Source organism: Amblyraja radiata, chromosome 1 (genome assembly GCF_010909765.2).
Source record: "Amblyraja radiata isolate CabotCenter1 chromosome 1, sAmbRad1.1.pri, whole genome shotgun sequence".
Classification (NCBI taxonomy): domain Eukaryota; kingdom Metazoa; phylum Chordata; class Chondrichthyes; order Rajiformes; family Rajidae; genus Amblyraja; species Amblyraja radiata.
Window position 1 is genome coordinate 142,758,248 of NC_045956.1, and position 26,423 is coordinate 142,784,670.

The 26,423-nt window shown below is 40.9% G+C and overlaps 1 protein-coding gene across 9 annotated transcripts in view; it reads right to left on the reverse strand.

The window, feature by feature from the left end:
* The window catches only part of celf4 (CUGBP Elav-like family member 4), a 1,189,269-nt gene that overhangs the window by 21,020 nt on the left and 1,141,826 nt on the right, over positions 1-26,423 (reverse strand). For all 9 annotated transcript variants that reach the window (XM_033032265.1, XM_033032259.1, XM_033032244.1 and 6 more), the window contains 2 exons: positions 23,748-23,891; positions 14,362-14,527 (listed from right to left, as the gene is read on the reverse strand). In XM_033032265.1, the coding sequence (XP_032888156.1) occupies positions 14,400-14,527; positions 23,748-23,891 (272 nt within the window). In that variant the 3' untranslated portion in view covers positions 14,362-14,399. The remainder of the gene's footprint in view (positions 1-14,361; positions 14,528-23,747; positions 23,892-26,423) is intronic.

Sequence of the window (26,423 nt, forward strand, 5' to 3'; positions counted from 1 at the left end):
GATTCATGTACTAATACCCCTAGATCCCTTTGCGTTGCATTACAACGCAGCTCCTCCTCATTTAGAAAATAACTTGCCCTATCATTTTTTTTCCCAAAGTGAATGACTTCACATTTATTAGTATTAAACTTCATCTGCCAAGTTGTTGCCCACTCACCTAGCTTATCTATATCCTTTTGCAGACTCTTCCTATCCTCCTCATCCCCTACTTTTCCTCCCATTTTTGTATCGTCCGCAAATTTTGATATATTACACTTGGTTCCCTCCTCCAAATCATTTATATAAATTGTGAACAACTGGGGTCCCAGCACCGACCCTTGCGGAACCCCGCTAGTTACCGGTTGCCATCCCGAGTATGAACCATTTATCCCCACTCTCTGCTTCCTATTTGTTAGCCAATCCTCTACCCATGCTAATATATTACCCCCAATTCCATAATTTTTTATTTTTAGCAATAGTCTCTTATGTGGCACCTTGTCAAAAGCCTTTTGGAAGTCCAAGTATACCACATCCACCGGTTCCCCTTTATCCACCCGGGTTGTTACTTCCTCAAAGAATTCGAGCAAATTCGTTAAACAGGACTTCCCCTTCACAAAACCATGCTGGTTCTGTCCGATGAAGTCATGTTTATCCAAGTGCCCCGTTAGTGTTTCTTTAATAATTGTCTCTAACATTTTACCCACCACCGATGTTAGACTAACCGGTCTATAGTTACCCGCTTTCTGTTTACTTCCTTTTTTAAATATAGGTGTTACATTGGCCATTTTCCAATCCACTGGGACCGTTCCTGCCTCCAGGGAGTTTTGGAAAATTATCACCAATGCATCCACAATCCCCACTGCTATCTCCCTCAAGACCCTTGGATGTAATCCATCAGGCCCAGGGGATTTATCCTCCTTCAGTCTCATTAATTTCCCTAATACCACCTCCTTGGTGATCTTAATAGTATTTAGCTCCTCCATTCCTACCGCCCCCTGTTTATCCAACGTTGGAATATTTTTTGTGTCTTCTATGGTGAAGACTGATACAAAATACTCGTTTAATGCCTTTGCCATTTCCATGTTCCCCACCAACAACTCTCCAGTCTCACCCTCCAATGGACCAACGTTCACCTTAGCCACCCTTTTTCTTTTTATATAGCTATAAAAACTCTTACTATTAGTTTTTATGTTGTTTGCTAAATTCCTTTCATAGTCTATTTTCCCCGTCTTAATTAATCTCTTAGTTATTTTTTGCTGACCTTTAAATGCTTCCCAATCCTCTACCCTCCCACTATCTCTGGCTACCTTATATGCCATTGCCTTCAGCCGAATACTATCCTTTATAGTTTTACTGAGCCATCCAGAAGAAAGTGAGGAGTGGGGAAGAGTGGGTAGTAACGAGTGGGTAGTAACGAGCAACAGAGGTGTGGAGCTAAGCATAAGGATAAGCATAAGGATTAACATTGGCCCTAATGTGACTGATGCTTATTAAATCACTTTATGTTAATTCCCCGCATGGTTGGACTCATCTTCTCATTAGAATTTAAGATGCTAGGACAAAGCTTCAGTGTACAGATAGAGGACAAAGGGTATAATGTTTACTGCAAGATAAAGTTCAGTAAAGTCCAATTAAAAATAGTTCAGACTCCAATTAGGTAGATGGGAGGACTAGACCGCTCTCTAGTTGGTGAGAGGACAGTTCAGTTGCCTGATAGGAGCTGTGAAGAGAGCGGCCCTGAATCTGAAGGTATGTGTTTTCAACCTTCTGTGCCTCTTGCCTGCTGGGAGAGGGGAGAAGAGGAAGTGCCTGGCGGCCTTGATTATGCTAGTGGCCTTGTGGAGGTAGCGTGAAGTGTAGATGGAATAAATGGAAGGGAGGTTGGTTTGAGTGATGGACTGGGCTGCGTCTACAATTCTCTGCACTTTCTTGCGGTCTTTGATGGAGCTGTTCCCAAAACCATGCTGTGATGCATCCCGATAAAATGCCTTCTACGGCGAATCTGTCGAGGTTGGTGAGAGTTAATAAATGACATCCATGAAAAAGTCGCAAGCACGACCAGACTATTCGCTGATGATTGTTTGCTGTACCGTCCAATTAAGTCAGCTGATGATGAAGATGCTCTCCAAAAGGATCTCGATACTATGGTTGAGTGGTCACAACAATGGGGCACGCAGTTCAACCGTTCCAAATGTGAAAACATGCGTGTCACCAGAAAGATGAATCCAGGCGAAACATCTTACAATATACTTGGTGCCACCCTTGAAGAATCCAAACAAACCAAGTATCTTGGCGTCAAATTGCAGAATGATCTGCGTTGGAATGGTCAGACTCATCATGCAACGGTGAAAGTAACAGGTGTCCTAAACTTTCTGAGGCGCAACTTTCATCATTGTTCAACTTCTGTCAAGGAGAAGCTATACTTCACCCTCGTTAGACCTCATTTGGACTACGCAGTTGCAGCATGGGACCCATACACAAATAAAAACATTTCTTCCATCGAACGTGTCCAAAGACAGGCAGCTCGATTTGTTACTAACACCTATGAGAGGGAAGCGAGTGTCACCAAACTTCTGAATTCTCTGGGGTGGAACCCTCTCCAAGACAGACGTGAAGCTCACCGTTTGACCTGTTTTTACAAAATGTTAAATGGTCAGCTCGACATAGATTACAAGACCTACACCAAACCCAAACCAATTAGGAGCAGACGAAGGCATTCGATCCAATTTGTGATCCCAGCTACAAAGACAGATGTGTACAGCAATTCGTTCTTCCCCCGCACAATTAAAGCATGGACTAATCTCCACCCTACTATAGTTACCCAACCAGATGCAACTAAATTTAAAGTAGCTCTTTCTTCCCAATAACCCTTTCTGGCTTAAGTCCACTCTCCACCACCTCCAGTTTAAATTCCATTTGGAATATTTTGGAGGACCAAGACACCAAGAACCAAGAGTTGTTGGGGACATGCCGAACTTAATCAATAATGTTTTATGTTTAATGTTTGATGTGTTATGTATTATTCTTAACTGTCACTGTATGTCATGTTGTCACTTGTGAGTGGAGCACTAAGGCAAATTCCTTGTATGTGAATACTTGGCCAATAAACTTATTAATTAATTCATTCTCAGCCTTCTAAGGAAGTAGAGACGCTGATGTGCTTCCTAACCATTGCTTCAATGTGGCTGGTCCAGGACAAATTGCTGGTGATATATTTATTCCTAAGAACTTTCAACTGTCAACCATCTCTACTTCGGTCATCAATGTATGTGCGCTGCTTCACTTCCTGAAGTTGATCACAATCTCCTTTGTCTTGCTGGCATTGAGGGAGAGGTTGTTGTGCTGCAGCAAGTAAGAAATTCATTGTCCCATCCGGGACATATGACAATAAAACATTCTTGTCTCTTGACTTGTATTGGCACCAGTTTACGAGATTCTCCAACTCCTTCCGTGTATTATTTGATATCTGACCCACTACAGTGGTGTGATGTGCAAATTTGTAGATTGAGTTGGATTGGTATTTGGCTGCACAGTCATGAGTGTATAAGGTGTATAGAACACATCCCTGTGGGGCAGCAGTGTTGAGGATTACCGTAGAGAATGATTTGTCACTTTCTTTTTGTATTTTGCAATTTGAACAAAGACTGCAGGTTTGTATTAGGTTTAAACCTGTCTTGGCTCAGGGCAGATATTCCAGCTGGACACCGGGGACATTTGTGGAAAATCTTGCTGCCCTGTTGGACTCCATCTGGCAAAGGTTATGCAAGGCAGACCATGCAGGCTGCCAGCATACAGGAAATACAATGCGAGTACTCGTGTAATACATGGGTACACGCACTGATGTTGGGCCTGAAGCTTTGCTGTATTAGCAACATTTATATTTACAGGTGACCCCCAGGCAAGGAATGCCTCAGTCATGGACTTCCCTATGTATAAAGGGCCTGTCCCACTGTACGAGTTTCCCCTGATTCGAACTTGGAGAATTATGATAATAGCCGCTCGTAGGTACTCGGGGCTCTCGTGGACATTTTTCAACACGAGCTTACTGCGTTTCCCGAGTACCTGCCGTTAGTGTTACGAGCCGCTAAGAGACGTCCCGAGCTCCGACGTACCCGCTACGTACATTCTAAGTGCTTACCACGAGTTTGATTTATTTTTAACTCGGGAGAGCTCTTGAATGAACTTGTACAGTGGGACAGGCCCTTTAGTGAGCTCCCATCACATTAAACTCAGTTCATCGTTCGTACATATGTTCATTTAGACCAGTGACAGAGCTAGTTTCCTCTCTCCCTCTACTTATTGTTCTTTCTTATTAGTCTAATGTGCCTTTCATGACATTCATTACAATCCTATTGAGTGATTTCATAGTAACAAGGGCTGCAGTGCTGGTTTACCAAAGAAAAATGCAAAATGCTGGAGTAACTCAATGGGTCCAGCAGCATCTCTGGTGAACATGGATCAGTAATGTTTCAGGTCAGGACCCTCCGTCAGAGTGAATATTATACATTTTCCGACAAATTGACCAAAGGACATCTGTAAAAATGGAACTTATTCATTATCCAGTGATGGCCAGTACCATTAATTAAGGCAACAAGTAACATGGGATATTATAATTAAGGTATTTTAGTTATCCTACTGAAGCAGAATGGGACAGTCAATCAGGCTTCAACCCAATCTGCAAACTGAGCTGCTCTTCCCCAACCGGTTTCCTCCCACATTCCAAAGAAATAAACTAAAAGCGGTGGTGAAGGATACGATCTAAAATGTGGATTGATATGATTTGCTTGCAAAGTATTCTGTTTTTATTTCAGATTTCCATCTGCCACAGTTTTACTTTTTATGTTCTAACCCAACAGGATTTAGTTTTCTTCAGATGTAGATCTAAAGGGTGGAGGGTGTATGGAACAAGCTGCCACAGGAGGTAGCTGACCGGGACAATCCCAACATTTAAGAAGCAGTTGGGCAGGCACATGGATGGGACAGGTTTGGAGGGATATGGACCAAATGCTGGCAGGTGGGACTAGTGTAACTGGGACATGTTGGCCGGTGTGTGCAAGTTGGGCCGAAGGGCCTGTTTCCACACTATATCGCTGTGTGACTCTATGACTAGATAACTGATTTCTGGTTTAGTTTATTTTAATTTAGGCATACAGCATAGAAACATATTTTCAGCCCCACCCAGTCCATGCCGACCACTGATCACCCACTCACACTAGTTCTATGTTATCCCACTTTGCAGGCCTTCCTTAGGCAAGGGTAAAGGTGAGTAAAAACTGGCCACAGTCTGGCCACTGGCCAACATCGAGGATGTAACTAGTAGAGTGGATAAGGGAGAACCAGTGGATGTGTTATATCTGGACTTTCAGAAGGCTTTTGACAAGGTCCCACATAAGAGATTAGTATACAAACTTAAAGCACATGGTATTGGGGGTTCAGTATTGATGTGGATAGAGAACTGGCTGGCAGACAGGAAGCAAAGAGTAGGAGTAAACGGGTCCTTTTCAGAATGGCAGGCAGTGACTAGTGGGGTACCGCAAGGCTCAGTGCTGGGACCCCAGATATTTACAATATATATTAATGATCTGGATGAGGGAATTGAATGCAACATCTCCAAGTTTGCGGATGACACGAAGCTGGGGGGCAGTGTTAGCTGTGAGGAGGATGCTAGGAGGCTGCAAGGTGACTTGGATAGGTTGGGTGAGTGGGCAAATGCATGGCAGATGCAGTATAATGTGGATAAATGTGAGGTTATCCACTTTGGTGGCAAAAACAGGAAAGTAGACTATTATCTGAATGGTGGCCGATTAGTAAAGGGGAGATGCAACGAGACCTGGGTGTCAAGGTACACCAGTCATTGAAAGTAGGAATGCAGGTGCAGCAGGCAGTGAAGAAAACAAATGGTATGTTAGCATTCATAGCAAAAGGATTTGAGTATAAGAGCAGGGAGGTTCTACTGCAGTTGTACAGGGTCTTGGTGAGACCACACCTGGAGTATTGCGTACAGTTTTGGTCTCCTAATCTGAGGAAAGACATTCTTGCCATAGAGGGAGTACAGAGAAGGTTCACCAGAATGATTCCTGGGATGGCAGGACTTTCATATGAAGAAAGATTGGATAGACTCGGCTTGTACATGCTGGAATTCAGAAGATTGAGGGGGGATCTTATAGAAACTTACAAAATTCTTAAGGGGTTGGACAGGCTAGATGCAGGAAGATTATTCCCGATGTTGGGGAAGTCCAGAACTAGGGGTCACAGTTTAAGGATAGGAGAGAAGTCTTTTAGGACCGAGATGAGAAAATCATTTTTTACACAGAGAGTGGTGAATCTGTGGAATTCTCCGCCACAGAAGGTAGTTGAGGCCAGTTCATTGGCTATATTTAAGAGGGAGTTAGATGTGGCCCTTGTGGCTAAAGGGATCAGGGGGTATGGAGAGAAGGCAGGGATGGGATACTGAGTTGGATGATCAGCCATGATCATATCGAATGGCGGTGCAGGCTCGAAGGGCCGAATGGCCTACTCCTGCACCTGTTTTCTATGTTTCTATGTAACATATTCAATTACTCGCTTCAACAGTTTCTCTCCCATCCCCATCATTCCAGTCCCCAAGAAAAACGACGCGACTTGTCGTAATGACAACTGTCCAGCTGCTCTAATGTTGACCATAATGAAGTGCTTTGAAAGACTGGTGGTGGCCCACATCTGCACGAGTCTTCACCACAGTCTAGACCTCTTGCAATTTGCCTCCTTGTCATCATCAATGGTGCTGCTGTAGAGATGGTTGACACATTTAATGTGTTAAGTTAAAGACCTTTCATCTTAACCTTTCTTTTTTGCAGGAGCTAGAGGCAAGCTGTGTGAGGCTGGGGAACTTTCACCTTGGAAGCTGTGGAGAGATGTTCTCCTGATAGAATGAGGTTTGCAAATGTTTGAAAGACAACAGCCTGATGTTCGATATTGAGGCCATGGTTTAGAGTTAGGATGGAGAGATAGATCAGCCATGATTAAATGGCGGAGTAGACGTGATGGGCCAAATGACCCAATTCTACTCCTATTCCTTATGACCTATGAGTTATTATATTTTTTACAAGAGGCAAACTGTGCAGGGTCGGGGTTTTATAAGGTTGGAAGTTTAGTTTAGTTTAGTTTAGCTTACTTTTGGTTTAGAGATACAATGGGGAAACAGTCCCTTTGGCCCACCGAGTCTGCGCCATACAGTTCTATCTTACACACCAAGGACAATTTACAGAAGGCAATTAACCTAGAAACCCGCATGTTTTTGGAATGTGGGAGGAAACTGGAGCACCCAGGGAAAACCCACGCGGTCACAGGGAGAACGTACAAACTCCGTACATACACCACCCAAAGCCAGGATCGAACCAGGCTATCTGGCACTGTGAGGTTAAAGGGCCTGTCCCACATGGCCGTCATTTACGCGACAGGCCGGTAGTGACTGACGCGCGACTGTCGTGCGCGTCTTTATGTGTCAGCACAGCCGTCTGGATCATTTGAATACCCAGTGGAAAGTTATTTCGTGCATTATAATGTATTTTCTTTCAAATTATGGTGTAATTCAGAAAATTGGTTGCTTAGGGTTACGTTTTCATTCGCCCCTTCCCCCCCCCCCCCCACTCCCCCCCACAGAATATATATGTTTGCTCCGTGCTCAGTACAAACGGTATTGGTTCCAATCGCTGTATTGTGGATGATACCCCGCACTGAGGAAATGGCTAAACACCTATTAATTAAGTGACTTTAGCGCGTTCCCATGGGGGTGTGGATGGGGGTTCGAAATGACGAGAACTTGACACGTTGTGAGTGAAGCTGGAACAAAAAATAAATAAACAGGTAAAATAATCAGAGCCGACTCAGTGTAAAAGCAAAATACCGAATATTGTTCTTTGACTCCCTGACCTTGCATTAACATTGAACCTTGCGCCGTGAACTCAATTATCGGTGCAGCTGCCCGTTGAACAAAATGTTTTAAACTCTATAAAAGAGTGTCAAGTGTCTGAATATTCGCAATTTTTAATGAATCATCATCAGCATCAAACGTCGCAGATCTGCCGACCGCAATATGTCACCTACATTCTGTATACAGGCAAATGACTCAATAGAGATGACTTATTCTCTGGGGACTTTCTGATTTCAAACTCCATTGCAAAATGCACCCACATTCCACCATCAAAATCATGTACAATCAAGATATTCGTGAATGTTGATTCGTATACTACAGTACTGCACGTATGAGGTCAGGACGTCAGCGTACGACCGCAATACGTCCACATGCCTACGCGATACGTCACGCCAGAGGCGCGCAAAGATTTTGTGCACTACCCGCGAGCAACTCCATACCCCTCCGCACTTCTCCATGCGACCGACCCGCGCCGCCCACACGCTACGCGTGCGTCTCAACGCGACGACGAGGTCGCGTAAATGGCGCGCAAATGACAGCCAAGTGGGACAGGCCCTTAAGTTTGAGTTGAGTTCAGCAGCACTCCCGCAGTGCCACTGTGACCTTCACTGTGGAGAGAAGATCCACTGCAATCTCACGTGACGGTAATATTTGCGACGGCGTGGGGGAGAATAGGCTGATGTTCTTTGATGGGCGTGATGATGAAGGATCTCCGATCTGAAATCCGATAATTTTTGCAGATGCTGCCCACCAGGTGAATTATTCTGGCTTATTCTGCTTTTATTTCAGATTTCCAGTATCTGCAGGCTTTTTTAAATCTGATTTTCATGGATGGATAATAATGCAGGAATGGAAAAAAGCAATGTTGAAAACAAAGAGGAGCCGAAGATTTGCTCGGGATCGAGTACACCACTGCACCACTGATAGATGCCACACTGAATAGTGTAACCAATTGTTCTGTAAATGGATGATTACCATTTGGGCTCAATCAATCACAATGTTTCCCAATCATTAGATATCCTTGCCTGTTCATTCCTTTCCTGTCTCACTGTGCTGCTGACTTGCTATATTATAGTTTGCTTCAACTTAATGAATGCCATTTGTAAAACTCACATCTAGCTCTGGTTCTTCTGCACCTTTGACAGATGTGCTCTTTAATGCAACTCGCTCAGTAAAATTACATTATCGTGATAGAAATAGATCTCGCATATAATCAAGCACAAACAGATTAAGCAATGGAGCTATGAACATGACAATCCATGTTATCTGGAAATTTAACAAAGTAATTCAACGCTTTCAACTGAATCAAGACATTGCAAATTTATTGGATTTTGTCATTCGAATCTGATTGAAAACTTCAGTGCTCAAGATAGAACAGTTTGTCCTAAACAAAAACTATTTGTCATCACGAAAGTTTGTGTTGTGGGAGTTATAATTCTGATTGAGAATTCATGGCAAAGACAACCCCTCTCTTTGCACCCAGTGGAACTATTGATGCACGGCATAAACCTCTGAAATAAGAGGCAAACATTGAAGGGGAAGCCAATCAGTTACATGCAAAATGATGTATGTGTTGTTTAAAATATGTCTCTTTGCAAAGTTTATGCTTTACTTAAATATTAAGTAAGATTAGCACACAAATCCGTAGGGGGCGCTCCTCTGTGTGCAGCCATGTCAGCAGCGCGTCAGTTTTTCCAGCTTTTTTTTTTTTTTTAGTATGTTTTAAAGTGTGTATTTTGTGTTTCTTCGTGTGTTTTGTGTGGGGGGTGGTGTGGGGGGGCAAGGGGGAAACCGCTTCGGTCGCCTCCTCCATGGAGAGGCGACTTTTTCCAGGTCGCCTTCCCCGTGGCCTAACATCAAGGATCGACGCGGCCTTTCCCGGAGACACGCCCGGGGCTTCAGCGGCGGGCGCAGCGTGGACTCTCGGCGTGGAGCGGGCGACCCTCGCTGGGGCTCGCTGGAGGGGAGCGCTCCGTTTCGCTGGCCCGCGGCAGCCGGCAGCCTGCAGAGCTCCAGCTGGTGCGGCGTCTACAGCCCGGCATCCCTCGTGGGGGACCCGGGGGAAGAAGAAGCCATCACTGCCGGCCCGCGGCCAACTTCTACCGCGGGTGCGGCATGGACTTACCATCACCCCTGGAGGGGAGCTTCGACCGCCGGCCCTGCACATCTATGGTGCTTCTGGCTGCGGCGGGGACTTTAAATCTCGACCGCCGGCCTGCGGCCTACAACAATCTAAAGCCGCGGTCTCCGGTGAGGAAGAGCCGATCCTGGACTGACTCTGGACTCTGGTCCTGTACACGGGGGGGAAATGGAGGAGGACTGGCCACATTTTTGTGCCTTCCACCACAGTGATGAATGCTGTGGTGGATGTTTGTGTTACAGTTTTATTGTGTGTTCTTTATTATTGTACTGCTGCTGACAACCCAAATTTCCACCAACCCTGGTTGTGTGGCAATAAATTATATCTATCTATCTATCTATCTAAATCAAATTGAATTTGATAAGCAATCCTAGAAATTCAGCAAATATAGACACAAATTGCTGGAGTAACTCAGCGGATCAGGCAGCATCTCAACCACTGTACAAATACCTCAGCATGTTGTCATGCTATCTCTGAATTAATTCCTTAACTTCAGAGGCAAAATATAATAGGCTAACATGTTTATAAAGCATACTTTGTGCCTCTGCCTTGGAATGAAGTTTTAAACAAAAATATGGTGATTAACATTTGCTCTCAACGATCCTCCTTGATTTTCTTCTTAAAATACATGAAACCCATTGCTTTTGCTTAACAAATGTCCAGTAAAAGAGATCATCGTGGCCAAAATGTAAACACTATCTTACACAATTTTCAATTCATTACAAATGTCATACTCTGAATTGCAATGGAGTTCATGAAATAAATATAGACAATTAAAATAATGTAGTATACACACAGCTATAAAGATTAGTCCAATATCTTCACTGTTTATTTATACTGGGACTGCTAAAATTAAACTTGAATGCCGCACATTTAGTTGATCGGTTTCCATTTTTGGCGCAAAGTATGCCTTTAGATTCCTAAAATGTGTGCATTTGTGGGGTGACATAGAGGCCTCAGTTTGTCAATCTGTAGCACAATATTCCAACTCATGCCTTTTTTTGACCTTGCAGAGCTTCAGAAGACTTCATCAACAAGAAGAAACTCGCACTAATGCTATTTATTTAGGACAATGACTGGCTGATTGATTTTTTCTGGCTGTTGTTCCAAATTTCAACAGTTTGCAGAGGGACATGTGGCAGGAGCTAAAGGCCTTTCACTTGACTTCAAGGTTTTTTTGCTCAATTTCATTGCTCCTATGGCATGAGTTGTAATTCTCCCTGTAAGGCAGCATAGCCAGGAGAAGTTGGACTGTGCAGAGCATCAGAAGCTATTGGAAGACAGTAAAGAAGGTGAATGGGTCTCAGCAGGAGTATATATCCACCCAAGGTGCTGAGAATTTCACCTCAGTGAGGAACAATGAATAAAAGGTTTTCACTGAAATTTGCCACATGCTGCAGCCTCAAATGTAATCTCAGAGCATAGAGTCATAGACTCATAGAGTGATACAGCGTGGAAAGGCCCTTCGGCCGAACTTGCCCACACCGGCCAGCTACACTAGTCCCACCTGCCAGTATTTGGCCAATATGCCTCTAAGCCTCTCCTATCCATGTGCCTGTCTAACTGCTTCTTAAGTGTTGCGATAGTCCCAGCCTCAACTACCTCCTCTGGCAGCTTGTTCCATACATCCACCACCCTTTGTGTGAAAAAGTTACCCCTCAGATTCCTATTAAATCATTTCGCCTTCACCTTAAACCTATGTCCTCTGGTCTTCAATTCACCTACTCTGGGCAAGAGCCTTTGTGCATCTACCCGATTTATTCCTCTCATGATCATATACACCTCTATAAGATCACCCCTCATTCTTCTGAACTCCAAGGAATAGAGTCCCAGCTTACTCAACCACTGCTGATAAACTCAGAGCCTCTAGTCCTGGCAACATGCAAGGACTACATGGCAAATGGTTGCTGAGGTCAAAGTGGCAATAAAATGTTCTGTCAAGGAGTCACACAGCATGGGAACGGGCCATTCCACCCATCATAATTATGCCAACCAGCGGGCACTGCATTAATCCCATCTTCCAACACTTGGCCCATATGCTTCTCATAGAGTCAGACAGCACTTGGTTCATAGCTGTGTCAGAAAGCAGGGGGATTCCTGGCCAACGATTGTCCCTCGATCACTATTAGCAAAAATCACAGGATCTGGTCAATGTTATCTCGCAGATTGCTGGAGTTTGATGTACACAAATAAAGTGCAAAATTTCCCACACAGGTGACTTCAGTTCATGGAGTCATAGAGTCACAAGGCACAGAAACTGGCCCTTCGGCCCTACTCGTTCATGCCGACCAAGATGCCCCATCTAAGTGAGTCCCATGTACTCCTGTTTGACCCAAATACCTCTAAACCTTCCCTATCCATGTACCTGTCCAAATATCTTTTAAATATTGTTAATGTACTGGCCTCAATTACTTCCTCTGGCAGCTTGTTCCATATCCCCACCACCTATGTGTACGAATTTCTAAAATTATGGGCACAGCACACAAAGAAATTGGATTCTTAGGTTATAGCTATAATTCTCTTTTAAAGATGTATTTATTTTCCCGACCACTACAATCTCAAGTTGCTTCTTGTTATGTTGACTAACTGCACCACATTGATTGCAATTTTCTGGGTCCTGTTCATGAAATTCTCATTAAATCCAATGCAATCCTACATTGTTCTGGAGGGGGAAATCAAATATTAGATTTTATAGTGCACTAAAACTACTTCTTACTGTAAAAAATTATGCCCCTCATGCAACGTGTTAATGCTGCTATAGTTCTAAAATTTATCTCCAGTAAGATTGAATCCCTCAATGCATGTTTAAATCGTAAAGTCTTTACAAAATTATATCACAACCACAATCCTATTTATAAAGCATGCAATTTCTTTGAGATAAGGGCCACTATCTAATATCATCATGTCTACAATATAGTTTGAGATGAAAACTCCTAAGTGCGCAGCTATTTCTAATCAAGCTGATTTTCCAGTGGATTTGTTTCTTTTTCCACAGCCTTCAGTAACCAGCCATTAGCTGCTAATCTAATGGAAGAATGGCATTCTGAAATAGCGATGTTAAGAAAAGCAAGTCCTTGCAACTCAAATTCTCCGCTTTATTAATCTTTCCATTCACTATAACCTACTCATTATGAACATTCAGATAGAACATCCAGCCATTTATCTTAGTCTTCAAATTCTCAAATGCATGCAAAACAATATCTTCCCCACCTACTTTCACAAAAAAATCTCCTGCCTAATGATGGATTATAATAACATAAATATCATATTGTCACAGTCAAAATTGCCAAAGGGTCAGCATTTATGTCAACGTTTTTAATTGAGCACATCACAAAATTTCTTACTCCAGCAAATTAGAATGATTTCCTAAACATTACATATAAAAATCATTATGAATCATGGATTCCTATCAAGAATATTAAACTCACAGTCAATTCAACATGATTGAATGTGCTAATCGGCTGAGTACAGGAAATTATCCCATCGCATGATGGGCTGATGATATTGGGCTTCATATGAGCTTTAGGATATTGCTGCTTCTCAGGCTGGCCCCAATTTGGAGATAGAATAAAGGGATGGGCAATGGTCTTTGGGACCGCTGCTGTCCTTACCAGATCCGCACACAGATAAGAACCATTTGGAAGCAGCCATCAACATTGAAACTTACACAGGCTTTCCCATCCTGGGTGAAGCAGGACAATATGCTGGAACAAATATTGGGTTCACTGTTTGCATAAGTGGTGTCAAATGCCTGCTTTAGGTGCAGGCAGTATATACCCATGCTGAACAGCTTACCAATGTGACAATGATGGATATTCATGCAGAGTGCATGCATATCAGATATTTAGATATCAAAATTACACCAGTAAAACAAAGCAGCAGCAACTAATGTGAGGTCCCATCATTTATTTTAAAATATGCCCTGTTCCATTGAACGGTTCACTCCAGTTAAGCAATGCCATGGTTCAACGATAGTAATAATAATCATGACCTTTTATTTACACTAATCATGTTATTTATAGCAACCACCTTAACTAATCTTGAATGTCCTTGAAGTTATGAATTTTGCACAGACCTTGTAGTGTTAAAAATCATTTGATAGATGGCATAATTAATGCCACATATGATATCCATTTAAGAAAGAAATTTTGAAGATCATAGCTTAATCCCATTGTTCTGTGAGATATTAACCTTAGAATTGATATCCTTGAATGGATTGATTACATACAAATAACAAGCACCAGAGGTTAAAACGGTGATTAGAATTGTTAAAGTAGATATCACAATGTATTTAGGATTATATAAAGATATCAGAAATTCTGAAAATTACCTGTAGTAGCTCTCAAGTCTCAGTTGAGTAGTAGCGGTTCAGTAAGGGCGGTTGGCATCTTTCGGTCTCTTGAGCTGTACTTTCAGCCTCTTCATGCCAATTTGAAAACCATTCATTGCCTGGATGGCAGCCTGGGCACTGGCAGGATTGTCAAAACTCACAAAACCTGCCAAAAACATTGGTTTTACAACTTCGTGGGCCAGGAAGAACTAATGCAACAGTTCATGCTTGTATTGCTTAAGACCTAGCTCAACACCTTGTTTTCACCAGACTGCTCTTTCCACTTAAAAAGTACTTCCAAATTTAAATGGAAACATTCTCCTGTGAAACCAAAGGATTTAAGCTCTGAAGAGTTCGTCCCACAGATTAAAATAGCATTATTACAATTTCTTTAACAATTTTTTACCTGGTAATCACAATATTTGTATACATAGGCTGGACCAAGTTAATTTCTTATTTGTTTTCAAGGTTTTTTTGTCTCCTGCGTGAATATAATTCAGCTAAAGGCAATGCTGCTTGTAAAAAAAAACCCAGATCAATGTTTTGTACAAACGTGAAATTTTGATGAGTTTTACTGCTGGAATGATTTGAGATGCTGAAATTATTGTTTTTGATCATGAAAGATAGGGATGACTGATGGATAGAGGCAGATGATGGGTCATCGAGCAAAGAAGAAAGTGAAATTATAAAGCAAAATAAGAAACAAATAACAAAAAAGGGTCAAGGAGAATCTCTTGTGGATTAATCATGCCTTTGAAATGAAAATTTTTACCAGAAGGATCAAAAATCAGTCTGGTCCAACCTTACATGGTTGCAATATAAAATCTTATCACTTTAAATTGGGGTGTGCAGCGATGGAGATTTCAGTAGGTTCACCTTGCCAGTGAAACTGAAGTCCAAGTAAATGGCCTGGGACACAGGACCATGCCACAGAATTAACAAATTAGGAACTGTTGGTGAATTTTCCATAGCAAATAAACTCCCCTCCAGATACAATTGAATTGCTTAGTTTGACTTTTACATCAACCATTTTGGTGTATTTCAATGTCTTAAAAATGTGATTTTTAACCAAGACTACCTCAAAGAGTACGCACTGATGACACTGAACATCATAAACACCCAATGAAACATCGAGAGAGCAGTCCTGAGCTACTATCTACCTCACTGGCGAAGCTTGGACTATCTTTGATCGTACTTTAGTGGCTTTATCTTGCACCAAACGTTATTCCCTTTATCCTGTATCTATACACTGTGGATGGCTCAATTGTAATCATGTATTGTCTTTCCACTGACTGGTTAACACACAACAAAAACTTTTCACTGTACCTTGATACACGTGACAATAAACTAAACTCTAAACTTTGTGTGTTCTAATATGTTAATCTTACCAATCTTCCAACTAATGAAATGACTTGATTACTAATAGAACTATATTTTAAACAGAAACCACACAGCCTTAACCTCAGAGTTAGTTATATGCAGAAAGCATGATTTTTTTTAAATTTGAGATTAATTGCAAATAAAATAGATAAAATATGAAATTTAACACCTGGAGAATAACAATTATACATTTTGTTATTTAAAACTTAACCTCACCATATTTTAATTGACCGCAGAATGCTCTCTGTTCATTTGGCTAAACGGTAAGTGTGGGCATTGTTCTTCAAGATCTTCTGTGTTTTGTACCAATCACATTTTGACTCGCCTTATAATCTAAACGTCAGGCAATAATTAAGCAGACCGTGTAACAGATTTCTTGTTGTGAGAAGGCAAATAAGTATTCTAAGGTGTCAAACAATAAAGCATTGGTCCATATCTGATAGTGAAGCATCAGAGAAAAATAAAAATAAATTTGTCACAATGACTTGCAGTATTACCATTACCTGGCGTAAAGGGGAATTATTTAAACTTCTTGAAACTGAACTCTTTGGATCTCACACAATCTTCCATAGTCCTCTCTTTGATATTTCTCACCAAGTTGGCTGTACTTTTTGTAAATACAGAAATCTGCACACATTCTTTGTTGAAATTGTTTAGGAAGGTTGCATGTCCATTACTGCACAGTTCTGTGCTTCGGGATGTTTAAGTGGCTAGTTCTCACTGATGAAGACACAAAGTGCTGGAGTAACTCAGCAGTCAGACTGCAATCCTGGAGAACATGGATAAGTGACGTTTCGAGTCCTAACCCGAATCGTCATCTATCCACGTTTTGCAGGGATGCTGCCCGATCCACTGAGTTACTCCAGCACTTAGTGTCCTTTTTACATATACCAGCATCTGCAGTTCCTTGTTTCTACATTCTAAACTTATCTTTGAGCCACATTTGTATCAGAACAAGGGTATGTACAAATTAATGGGTTCACTCAAATTTAACACTGTGAAATCTGGTAAGGAACGCCAGCTATGAATATTTCATAAATCATAATCATTCCAACAGAGACAATAATGAGGACAGTTTTAGGTTAGATCAATTTTCTTTTTTTTTTAAACAAAAATAAATGCAATAAAATTTTGTTGAAATATCATTAATCGAACTAATGAAAATAATTTATTCTCTCCCCTAATGGCAGGAATGATTTTTTCTTAATTGCTTTTCTAACATCATCCCTTATTGTTCCAATCTTGAGGTACATTAGATAATAAATTACTGTCAGTGTTGTTATTCTATAAACGCTTAGCATGCTCATGTTGAATTCTTTTCTCTGTTACTTTAAAGATGTCCATCACCTGACAGTCAAACATTTTAGGTGAAACAGAAGAGCATTTTTATGCGTTTTATATAAATATTAGCAGTAATTCAGCCATTCTTCCACTCTGGACAAAGAACAAAATTAACTGGGAACTCACAGGAATTCACAGGTAATTCACATTAGAAATTAAAAAGTTAACATTTTGTTAACATTTCTTTCCTCTATTCTGCATTTCCAGGAATTTACATCCTTTTAGCTTTCCTGTTCTTGTCTATTTTTGACCATTCTAGGACAATTATTTACCCTTTGGTGTCATAAATGGAGAGTCATCTTCTACCCATAGTTGGAGAATCAAGTTTAGGTTAGGTTTAAGGTGAGAGGGGAAAGATTTAATAGGATCCCAAGAGGCAACTTGTTCACACAGAGGGTGGTGGATATATGGAACGGCCTGCCAGAGAAGGTAATTTAGGCTGGTGCTATAACAACATTTAAAAGACATTTGGACAGGTTCATGGATAGGACACGTTTGGAGGGATGGGGGCCAAACACGGGCAGGTGAGACAAGTGTGGATGAGGCATCTTGGGTCAGCATGAGCAAGTTGGGCCAAAGGACCTATTTCCATGCTGTATGCCTCTATTCTATTGATGCTGTTGAGATATCCAACGTTTCTATATATCAGATTGGTACAGATGACTTTCAGGAGGAAGAGGATTGTTTATGTTTACACAAATGTCACTGAGATTAAAAATTGGCTCAGAGGATAGTTTGTCAGGAAGCTATAATATTTTTTTTCTGTCCCAGTGGGTTGTTAGAATAGTAAAAATGCATGCGATAAGAATATCAAATGGATTTCTGTAAGAGACTTAAAGTTGAGTTATTAACGTCTTTGAGGCAATAAACATCGAAGGAAAATATTATTGGGCATTAGTAAAGAGAGGGGAGATGAGATTAAACCAGACAATTCTTTCAAAAGGAATCACCACCACCGCAATTATTATCCCGTGCTAAACTGATTAAAATATTTTAATTTAAAAGTAGTGTTAAAAGTTAATCAATACCAATTAAGGTGAAGGGGAAAAGATTTAATAGGAATCTGAGAGGTATCCTTTTCACACAAAGGGTGGTGGATGTACGGAACATGCTGCCTGAGGTAGTAGTTGAGGCTGGGACTATCCCAACATTTAAGGAACAGTCAGACAGTACATGGATAGGACAGATTTGGAGGGATATGGACCAAATGCGGGCAGGTGGGACTAGTGTAGCTGGGACATGTTGGCCGGTGTGTGTAAGTTGGGCAGAAGGTTCTGTTTCCACACTGTATCACTCTATGACCAGAAAAGGTTGTTACTATAACCTACACCAACTTTATCATTATAGTGTATTGGAGAGGAAGGTAATACATTTTAGTTCGCTAACTGAGATTTTGTTTCTTACACAGAGAGTGGTGAATCTCTGGAACTCTCTGCCACAGAAGGTAGTTGAGGCCAGTTCATTGTAGGTGAAGAATGTAGGTGAACAGAGGGATCTGGGAATAACTGTGCACAGTTCCCTGAAAGTGGAATCTCATGTAGATAGGGTGGTAAAGAAAGCTTTTGGTGTGCTGGCCTTTATAAATCAGAGCATTGAGTATAGAAGTTGGGATGTAATGTTAAAATTGTACAAGGCATTGGTGACGCCAATTCTGGAGAATGGTGTACAATTTTGGTCGCCTAATTATAGGAAGGATGTCAACAAAATAGAGAGAGTACAGAGGAGATTTACTAGAATGTTGCCTGGGTTTCAGCAACTAAGTTACAGAGAAAGGTTGAACAAGTTAGGGCTTTATTCTTTGGAGCGCAGAAGGTTAAGGGGGGACTTGATAGAGGTTTTTAAAATGATGAGAGGGATAGACAGAGTTGACGTGGAAAAGCTTTTCCCACTGAGAGTAGGGAAGATTCAAACAAGGGACATGACTTGAGAATTAAGGGACTGAAGTTTAGGGGTAACATGAGGGGGAACTTCTTTACTCAGAGAGTGGTAGCTGTGTGGAATGAGCTTCCAGTGAAGGTGGTGGAGGCAGGTTCGTTTTTATCATTTAAAAATAAATTGGATAGTTATATGGATGGGAAAGGAATGGAGGGTTATGGTCTGAGCGCAGGTATATGGGACTAGGGGAGATTATGTGTTCGGCACGGACTAGAAGGGTCGAGATGGCCTGTTTCCGTGCTGTAATTGTTATATGGTTATATGGTTATTGGCTATATTTAAGAGGGAGTTAGATGTGGCCCTTGTGGCTAAAGGGATCAGGGGGTATGGAGAGAAGGCAGGTACAGGATACTGAGTTGGATGATCAGCCATGATCATATTGAATGGCGGTGCAGGCTTGAAGGGCCGAATGGCCTACTCCTGCACCTAATTTCAATGTTTCTATGTTTAACATAGCAATTGCACATGGATTACCAGGCAGACCCTTAACAGCATTGATGTGCAGAGGGACTTGGAGTTCATGTTTATAGCTCACTAAAAATGGCAGCACAAGTCGATAGGGTGGTAAAGAAGGCTTATGATATGCTTGCCTTTATTGCTGGGGGCATTGAATATAAGAGTCTGGAAGTCTTGATGCAGCTCTATAGGACTATAGTGAGACCACATTTGGAGTATTGTGTGCAGTACTGGTTGCTCCTTTACAGGGAAGATGTGAAGTTGTAGAGAGGATGCAGAGGACATTTACCAGAATGCTGCCTGGATTAGAGGGTTTCAGCTACAGGGAGTAGTTGGATAGACATTTGATGTGTCACCCAAAAGGCTGCTGACTTACAGCAGGGAAGTGGAATTACATGAACTAGTATTATTGAACCTGATGGACCAAAATAACTTCTTCAGTGTCAAAACCTATAAATTCAAAAACAGTGTGAAAGATTGTACATCTGTAAATATGTACCAGCAGTTTGAAATGGGCAGTGTGTGCCCTGAACATTCGATGATCAGGTTTAACCATTATTTCTGATATTCGTTGTCAAGGCCATTTATTTTCAACCAACTTAATGTAGATGACTGTGGCCAATAACTATTAACTATGGATGGTGCTACCCACTTACATTTCACTAACATCACAATGATCCTGTCCCCTCTGTGTGAATTGCTCGGGTTGTAGCTATTCAGTGGAGAAGTAAAGGCCATTGAGATGATGGTGCAAGATGCAACTGAGATCAGAAGAAATTGCAGAAAACTGGGCAATTTCAACTATAATAGTTGGAAGATTAAATAACTCTACAGCTTCACCTTCTGGCAAAGAAGTCATTTAAATAGTTCAAGATGTGAATAGGATAGGTTTAGTGGGATACGGGCCAAACAAAGGCAGGTGGGAATAGTGTTGATGGGGGCATGTTGGTCGGTGTGGGCAAGTTGGGCCAAAGGGCCTCTTTCCATGCGATATGATTCTATGACTCTATGACACTATGACTCTTGATTTCACCTTAATGAATGTCAGTAAATTTAGTGACTATCGTAGTGCCAATGAAAAATGCAAAAATATTGCATATGTGAGAAAAATTAGGCTATAGGTAAGGGAGAATTAGCTTTTGCTTGCCTCATATTAAATATTTCAGAAAATGTCATGGGGTATGAGCTACAAGTAGAGATTGGATGAACTTGGATCATTTTCTCTGGAGCATCAGTGGCTGAGGGGAGACCTGATAGAAGTGGATAAAATTATGAGAGGCATAGGTAGAGTAGACAGTAAGAATCTTTTCACCAGGATGAAGATGTCAGATACTAGAGGACATAGGTTTAAAATGTGAGGGAGAAAGTTTAAAGGAGAGGTAAAGGATAAGTCTCTTACATAAACATGTTGAGTGCCTGGAACATGCTGCCAGGGGTGGTCAAGGAAGCAGATATGAAAGTAGTGTTTTTGGATACAAGGAACTGCAGATGCTGGCTATAAAAAAAAAGACACAAAGTACCGGAGATACTCAGCGGGTCAGGCAGCATCTCTGGAGAACATGGATGGAGAACATGGATAGGTGACTTTTCAGGTCGGGACCCTTTTCAGACTGATTCAATCTAAGTAGGGATCATGTTCAGCACAGGCACCATGGGCCAAAAGATCTGATTTTAAGCTGCACTGTTCTATGTTCAATGTAAACCAGTACACGAGAAACACTAGTATTTGCACTAAGGGGGCTGACAAAATTAGTTTTCGAACTTTTCTGTATGGAGTGCCAACATCATTTTTATTAGTCTAAATCCAGAGAAGTAATGTCCTGGCAGGATGGCAAGTGCAGAGGAATGCAGAATTTGAAAGCAGATTAACATAAATTCGAGGACCACACAAATCTCCAGGGATCCCTTATAGTCTTGTTGGGTCTGGCAATTTCATTTTGAAGGTTATCATTTGCAATTGTGTGATGACTCACTTTCATACATTCTTATAACAAACAGTATTAAGTAAGATTAAGTGTAACTGAATGCCTTCAAATTAACCAGGGAAGCTTGTTGCTACTTTACAGATTTTAGGTGAAGTCACTGCACACCCCTGCAAGATAGGCAGACAATAGCCAGCTGATGTGAACATTTTAACCTTTATTCTAATATGTTTCAATTAAGTTACTCATTCAAAACCAACTCTGTATTTCTCAGACTCATTTAATGCCAAACATTGGTTTGGAAATTTGGAATTTTGCGATAACCCTTTAAGGACCAGATAAAAAATGTCTAACTTGTAAATTATGAGTAATTTTAAGATAGTTGCTGTATCAGCATTGCAAGGCTTCTGCTTGTTATTGAGAACTATATTGATATTCCCATTCATTCACAAATTGATCATTTCTGTTTATGCAGGATTTTTGAACAATGCACCAATTCAATAGAAATCCTTAAAGGGTTCAAAATTATTGCTTGGTCTTTTGGGGAACTGAGAAAGATTAACGATTAGATGTTTAAATTATTCAGATCAAAATTATTCAGATCAAAATACACTTTTGGTTACAGAATATTACCACTTTTACGCAGTGAAAGACCAAAATCTCACTTGCCCACCAATGGCATGGACAGTTTCTGAGGGTCTTTCTTGAGAATAATGGTAATCATCATAGAATAGAGCTTAAAAAACCCCACAAAAGCCAGATATTACCTTTAGGTTTTGTCTGGTTACAGATGTTCATAGACAGGACTTGTAGCATACACCAATAGAGCATTTAATTTGTTAGAAATAACGTTATCACTTTGTATTGTTTTTATTAGCGACATGTGCACCATATGATGATTTACAACAAAGATGTGGCAATCCCATTTTTACAGCAAAACATATGTTGATAATCTCTGTTCCTCAATATCACAAACATACAACTTGCAATGTGAAGGAAACCACTAAGTACTGAATGAATGGTTTCTTTCAGAAAACAATTGCTCAACATGCCACGCTCAGCAAGTTGGCTTTAATGAAACAGTATAAATTATGAAATATTTTGATGTTATCTTTTATTTATATTCCTCTCTGCGATAAATATGTTTACACAGCATACTAGGTCATTCTGTAATGTGACAAAATGTGCTAGATGTTCATTAATTAGGCCATCAAATCAGTAGAGATATATGCAGTGGGGCCCACTTACAGCTTTTGATCCTGCATGAAGTTTTTGTCTTGTTACTTCCAAACATTTTTTAAAGTACCCTGCTAATAATGGTCAAGAAAATGATTTTGTATTTTAAGTCTATACCACTGTGCACAGGTTAACTTAATAAACATCTTGTTTCCTTGAATACAACTGACTGTTTATAATGGAATCTAATTAACGAGATTGTTGAAAAAATGGCTAATGCATAAAGATTTGTTTTATGCAAGGAAAGCTTCAGTGTAACTTGGGATTGATCCATTTCAATTTTTTAATTTGGGAAATCTGGAATCAATTTTGGAACTTTTAATTTCTTAGATTTTAACCAAGTCACATGTGCTTTCTGGAATAAATACATAGATAATATTATTAATTTATTGGAAGCTACATAAATGTGAACGATTCACACCATATATCTCAGAAAATGAACATTGTTTTTCAATAGAGACCAAATGGTCTCCTGTCAAATTTATGCTGAATCCAAATGAAGCATTTCTCTGTCCCATCTTACAGCTCGATGGCCAGAGTGATTGACTCAGCTAAAACGTTTCACTTCATTTTTTGATAAACAGCAAACCAAATATTAAAAAAAGAACTGCGTACATTCAGGTCCCGAGGCGGTCAAACCCAGTGTCCTAAATTATTCTAGAAACTACTCAGCTTTAATTGCATCTCATTTTCAAGATAGGATTTGTGCTTGCACCAGAACAGTTTTGTTAGTCGAAAGATCATTGATTTTCTTGTTGTAACTGGGTTTTCAGTAGCAAACTGCAATTCTATGTACAAATGCACTCAAGGACGTAGTTCTATTCAAGGAAATACAGTATTCTGCACATCTACTTACAAAGGTAATCTAAAGGCAAAGCAGGAATATTGTAATATTAACTATAGTTCAATCCTTTTCTCTCAGCAAAATATAATGTTGGATAAAGCCGTAACTGGGTTGCTGAGGGAAAAGGTTAAAAAATAAACTACAGGAGAATAATCTGATTATGCAATGACCCATATTTTAGACATAATTGTTTCAGTGTATTGACACAAAATATAGTTTTTAAAACCATGTCTGACAGAATAGCAATTGAACTTTTTTTTATCTGTACCCACCAAAGCATTTACTTTGGTTTGTCGCTCGGTCCACAAACACTTTTGAGGAGATGACATTACCAAAAGGCAGGAACATTTGCATGAGCTCAGCATCTCCAAACTCCTGAGGAAGGTGATAGATAAAAAGGTTGCAACCTTCTGGACCTGCAGAGAGATGATTGCACTAGGTTGAAACGGTGGATAAATGTGAAGAAATGGAAGACAGTCAAATAAACATCTCAGTTCACAACCCTGTTTGAAAGAAGGGTGCAAAGAACACATTAAGAACTCTGACTTTCATCAGTGGAATATATATTACATTATTTTTCACACAGAGAGTTATGAGTCTGTGGAATTCTCTGCCTCGGAGGGCAGTGGAGGCCGGTTCTCTGGATACTTTCAAGATAGAGCTATATAGGGCTCTTAAAGATAGCGGAGTCAGGGGATGTAGGGAGAAGGCAGGAACGGGGTACTGATTGGGGATGATCAGCCATGATCACATTGAATGGCGGTGCTGGCTCAAAGGGCCGAATGGCCTACTCCTGCACCTATTGTCTATTGTTTATTGTCTATTGTCTATTTGTTAATTCCCAATCTTCATTATAAAGCAAAATAATCAGCTAAAATCGCATCATAAACGTATAAGCATTCTTACGTCAAACATATTAAATTATTGGTCGCTTGGCTTTTTTGCTAGGGTTTAAAGTATCAAGGATGTCTTAAATGGTTGTTCTTCGATCAGTTTGTATGCACCCATTTTGCCGAGAAACATTGCAGAGAAACACTTCAACAATGAAGCCCATCCAGTCTACTCCACCATTCAATCATGGCTGATCTATCTTTCCCTCTCAATCCCATTCTCCTGCCTTCTCCCCATAAACCCTATGGGGTTCACTGCCTCATCAGCACTTAGGCAACTGCATCCAAATGTGTGGATTCAGCTACTTTCTATAATTCTCTGTCCTGCTATTGTGCTGCTACATTATTTGTGTCTCATTAATTTATCTGTCGTTCAGGGATCTGTTCAAGGCAGTGTTGGAAAATGGTGTTGACCACCACATAGTCCTTGTGGCGATGAAGTCCCATCTTAACTTTGAGGCCACCCTCAGTGGTATTATGTGGGGGGACCATTGTGATAAATAGGGACGATTCAGAGCAAACCAATTCAAAAGTGGGAATCCATGAGGCATTGGGCAGCAGCAGGATTCTACCACTATTGTTAACTCTGTGCCCATTATATCTTTTGCTCTAACCATCGAGCCGGAGAACCAAGCCTCCTTTAATGGAAATTGTCGGTCCATGCCAAGAGTAGCATCGAGCGTACCTGAAAATGAATGCCAATCTGATGAAACTATAACATAACAGCATGTCTTAAACTCATAAAATGTCCCTATCTCTTGTCTCTTTTCCCTCATGCTTGTATATGGACTCAATCTCAAACGTTAATCGTGCCTTGGCTACTTACATCCAATGCACTCTAGCTGCCTTCCCTCAACCAACTAAACATAAACTGAAGGCGATCCAAACCTCTACTGTTCAGGCCCAAAGTTATACCAGATCCTGGTGACATATTCTCCTTCTGGATGTTGCTCTGCAATGGCACATGGTAGCTGGAACATGATATTGACATTCTTGTCCTGTTTTCAAATTCCACTGTTCTTAATCATTCCCAGCTTTAATCTTTCTAGCATTGGTGGTCATGCCTTCAGCAACGCAGTTCTTAAACTCTGGAATTTTCTACCCTACCCTTTCAATTGCTCTTTCCTTTAATATACTCTAAAAAAATGTCACTAAGGTTTTTATTATTCGGCTTTTTTAAATACTTCGGCATTGAGTCACAGTTATGCAGCATTGAAGCAGGCCCTTTGGCCCAACTTGTCCATGGTGACCGAGTTGCCCGCCTGAGCTAGCCCCATTTGCCTGCATTTGGCCCATATCTCACAAAACCTTTCCTAACTATGAACCTGTCTAAATATCATTTAAACATTGTAATTGTAACTATAAATCTTAGGATGTGATGTCAACATTTAATTGATAACTGCCCAGTCTAGGACCTTGAAAGGTTTTGCTGTGTTAAAGGTGCTTTGTAAGTTGTTATTAATTGTTTAGCTGAAGAACAGGTTACATGTGAGTGGGAATTATATGGACAAACTAAGAAAGATAAGAACTGGAAGTAACATTGTACGATTTGCTTCACTAATTATTCTCAATCGCATCTGACAATGCTGAACAGTTTTTCTTCCGAAATGCATCTCCAATTTAATTAGAGTGAAATTTACATCTTGCCTCAGGCAGTCGTCAAGCTAGCAATTGAGGAATTGAGCACTGTGATCAACGAGCATGAAAAAGCACACCTGCAGCCTTCCTCATCATTGCTGGGGACTTCAGTCAGGCTAGCTTGAAGAAGTTTCTGACAAACTAGCATCAGCATGTTGCCTACAACACCAGATCACTCAACACACTCAGCGTCAGCTACACCACCATCAGGAGTGCCTACCGCTCAAACCCTGGCCTGGAGTTTGGAGAATCTGTCCAGCTGACTGTGCTTTTTTGTCCTGTATAGAGACTAAAGAGCATGTCACCAGTGAAACAGAGTACGAAGGCTGATCATGGAGGAGGGGGCAGAGGAGTGGTTGCGGGACTGCTTCAAATCAATGGTATGGACCTTCGTAAGCAGACCGAAATAAAAAATGCCAC